At 44.3% G+C, this 3,822-nt stretch overlaps 1 protein-coding gene across 1 annotated transcript; it reads left to right on the top strand.

Annotated features, from left to right (window-relative positions):
• The first annotated feature begins 225 nt into the window (after nt 1-225).
• On the top strand, nt 226-2,898 carry LOC134368162 (melanoma antigen preferentially expressed in tumors-like). Its single transcript, XM_063084707.1, has 3 exons — nt 226-515; nt 977-1,576; nt 2,385-2,898. The coding sequence occupies exons 1-3, from the start codon at nt 226-228 to the stop codon at nt 2,896-2,898; spliced, it is 1,404 nt and encodes a 467-aa protein (XP_062940777.1).
• Nucleotides 2,899-3,822: the final 924 nt, after the last annotated feature.

Here is a 3,822-nt window from a genome sequence, read left to right as displayed (position 1 = left end):
TCTCCTGAGGTGGCTGCCTGATTCACCATCTACAAGGGTACTTCAAAAAGTTCATGGAAAAACAGAATTAAAAGATAATACGGATCTTTTCATGAACTGTCTGAAATACCCAAGTATTTATTCAATAAATATTTTCTCCACTGCTAACCTTGGTGGCAGATAAGGGACTGTGGATGTCTTCTCAGGATTTGTAAATATTCTTCACTCTGAAGCAGGTTCATAAAGATGGACAAAAACGCCCCAGCCACACTACTAGACCTTGCTGTACGAAGTCTGCTGAGTAATGAACGTGTAGCTATCCATGCCCTTGAAGAGCTCCCAAGAGTCATGTTCGCTCCGTTTTTCACTGCCGCCTTCTTGGGTGGTCATAAGAAGGTACTGAAGGCAATGGTGAGGATTTGGCCCTATCCCTGTCTCCACGTCGGGACATTGAGAGTACGGGAGTCACAATATGACAATTTCGAAGCTATGATTGACGGTCTACAGATCCTTCCTGCCCAGAACTCTTCTTCTTGGTAAGACTATGTATAATAGAGACATAGTGAGTCAGCAGGAGGGTATGAGACGGGCGTAGGAGATGGCCTAACAGTCTTTCAAAGGTAGTTAATGGTGAATGCTGAGGATCTCTGTGAGGCTGTTGGTGGAACATTTGGGGTCACCTTAAGGACTCTAATGTCTTACAGAGTTGATTATGGAACAGAAGGGATTGAGGATACTATTAATAGATTTGCCTCCTGGGTATGATTACATGGAAAAAGGACATGGGCATTGAGACTGGGATCATCAGAAGAGAAGAAAAGATGGGGAAAAGAAAGAAAGGCGCTAAATTTTTATGGAAAAGGCTTTGTTGGTAAATGGTGTATGGAGTGAAGACCAGGGATAAAGGGATTTTGTTTCAGCTTCCCATCATTGATCCTGCTGGGTTGTATTAAAATCAGCTGCCTCTCAGATATTCTGTCTTCTCCTCTACTTACAGGGCGCCAAAACTGAGGATTCTAGATTTAAGGCAGAATCCAGGCTGCAGGACCACATGCTCTGAGATCAGGACCACATTCCCTTTCTGTTTTCGTTCATGTGTTCACTCTCAGCACTCTATCGTGAAAACAGAAGAAGCCCCACAAAGAGTTAGGTGCCCCGGAACTGTAAATTCAGAGTCTGAGCCTCAGTCATCCAGGGAACCTGTGGAATTATTAGTGAACATTTCCCTAGACGGTACCTGGAGAACAGGGCGATTTCTTTCTTTACTTCGAAATAAAGTAGAGCAGAGCTTTGGGTCCTTGCACCTCTGCTGCAGAGTTTTGCAATTTGATGGAAGGCTTGCCCACGAACACATCCTGCAGCTTCTGGATATGGGATGCATTGGTCACCTGAAAGTGGATGACATTTATCTGAGTCAAGTCACCACCCTTTTGGCTCAGATGACCCACCTCCACAGCCTTAGTATGTCTCACATCCGTTTTACATCTTGTGTGAGGAGAAGCTTTGGGACTTTTCTCACTCATCTTGGGCAGATGAACACCCTTCAGCAGATCCGTTTGCATTCCTGCCGCACGCATCCGCTTCAGGAACTGCTCAGGTGAGGAGCTGGGGAAAGACCTGGGTTCCCTGAACCACCCCGTTGTTAAGACAGGAGAGCAACCATTCTTGGATATTCCTAATCTCCTTGTAACCCATTCCTCCTTCCACCTCAATATGGGCACTGCTGGGTGTATGAAACTGGCCAGGCTAGAGAAACTAGAAAAGTAAGCTGTGATCATTCATTCATTCAGTCAGTCAGTCGACCATGTGCAGACACCATGATAAGTCTGTAGATACATTGGTGAAAAAGACCCAGTCCTTCTCCCCTTGGAGTTTACAGCCTTTTAGGGAGGAAGGGGAGACGTTCAGATGGAGAAATGTTTTATGCTGTGGCACTGATGCACCTCATCATGGTCTGGCTAGAACAGTTAATACTGCCAGATCATTTTGCTCCTGTATTTTACCCAAGCGTTAGGCCCTGAGTAGAGAGCTTGTCATTTGGGTTTTGGTCAAAGGGAATCCTTAGTTGACTGCTTTCCCAGTTCCCTCCCCACCAAATAAGTAAACTAAATCCACCATTGATTTCATTGTAAGTACTAAGTGCATTAAATTTTTTTCCACTTAATCTTTCCCACAACTCTACATAATAGTTGCCATTGTGCATGTTTTAAAGATTTAAGAAACTGTATCTGAGAGCGGAAAAGTAATTTTCTTAGAGTCTGATTCCAAAGCCCACATTGTTAACTGCTGTTGCAACATATGTGCAAATTAGTTTATTCTAGAGCCATAGATACCTCTAACTCAGGACTCCTTGTCCTGGTCCAATCCTCATTGTGCAGAAATAACTTTCTTTTTTCTGTCTACAGATACCTGCCACCTCAGTTGGATGCATTGTATCTCTCTTTCTGTGGACTTTCTAACAGTGGCATCACTGTCCTGTCCCAGAGCCCTGCAGCCACCCATCTAAGATTGCTGAGTCTCAGCAACGTCGAGATATCCCGGGAACTTTCTGAGTCCTTCCAGACTCTGCTGGCAAGTGTCTCAGGCACCCTGGAGTATCTACAGATAACTAGTTGCCTGATAACTGATTCTACTCTCACTGCTGTCATTCCGGCCCTGAGCCGCTGTTCCCACCTCTGTGTCTTTAGCTTCGCCTCCAACCCCATTACAATGCGTGTGCTCACCAGTCTTCTGCAGCACTTAACAAACCTGACGGAGCTGAAGCGTGTAATTTATCCTGTCCCTGTCCATTGCTATGAACAATTGCATAATCCTCGCAGTTTGAACCGACAGAAGCTTTCTGAAGTGCAGGCCCAATTGAAGGCGATGCTGCAGGCGGTAAAGCGGAATGACATGCGCTGGACCAGTTCTCCTGAGTGATTTTCATGGTACAAGGACTTGATTTAACACTGACGTGTGGCCATTAAAGCACGTAGTGTTCTCACCTGTAGCCCAAGTTTTAGAGACACATATGTAAAATTTTATAGTTCCAGGAACCTCGCGTTAGGAAGATTCCATGTGTAACTGACCTCTATAAAAATAAAGAACTCTAAAGAAAACAGAGGGCTTTGAGAGGTCCTATGGGTCTCTTACCCATTGTCCTCCAAATCCTCCTCCTTGCTCCTGACCACAGTGTTGGGTATGTGACATTGGCTGACCTAGTCATGGTATACCATTTCCCTGTCCAGACTAATTGGTTCACTTACGGGTACTTGACACAAGTCCAAAGAGTTGAAACCTTTTCTTGATGATATTTTGGAATAGCTGGTGGTTATTGAAGCCAATAATTTTACCCTCCAAGATCCTTTAAACTTCTCATATTTATGACGGCCTTAGGCTGCTTATGAGAAACTATTTGCATCGAAAAGGAAAAGAACCAAACCAAAACAAACAAACCAAACCTATGTCCACTACCTACTGGTGTCTTTATCAGTCCGTTGCTACCTCCTTTCTTAGGTCTTAGAAACCTGTGGCTCAGTCGTTCCTTATATCACACCCATTCACCAAGGATCTCTTATTAGTTCAGTACTGTTCCAGGTGCTAAGAATAAAAAGGCAAATAAGACAAAGCCCCTACTTCCAGCCACTCAGAATACAGCTGTTCCTATGATTTGTCTGTTCCCCTACTCTTTCTTAGGGCGTTTGGGAAAGTTATTTAAACCCCCTGTACCCCAGGTTTTTTTTTTTCACACACTCTGTTCAATCCACGCTGGCCTCTTTATGCTGTTGGATAGCTCCTCAACACTCAGGTCATGGCTTTAATGTTACCTCCTCGGAGAGGTTTTCTCTTACTTCCCTTTACTTA

This window comes from Cynocephalus volans, chromosome X (assembly GCF_027409185.1).
Source record: "Cynocephalus volans isolate mCynVol1 chromosome X, mCynVol1.pri, whole genome shotgun sequence".
NCBI classification, from domain to species: domain Eukaryota; kingdom Metazoa; phylum Chordata; class Mammalia; order Dermoptera; family Cynocephalidae; genus Cynocephalus; species Cynocephalus volans.
Note: the sequence above shows the minus strand (reverse complement) of the source record. Positions and strands in the feature narration are given on the sequence as shown.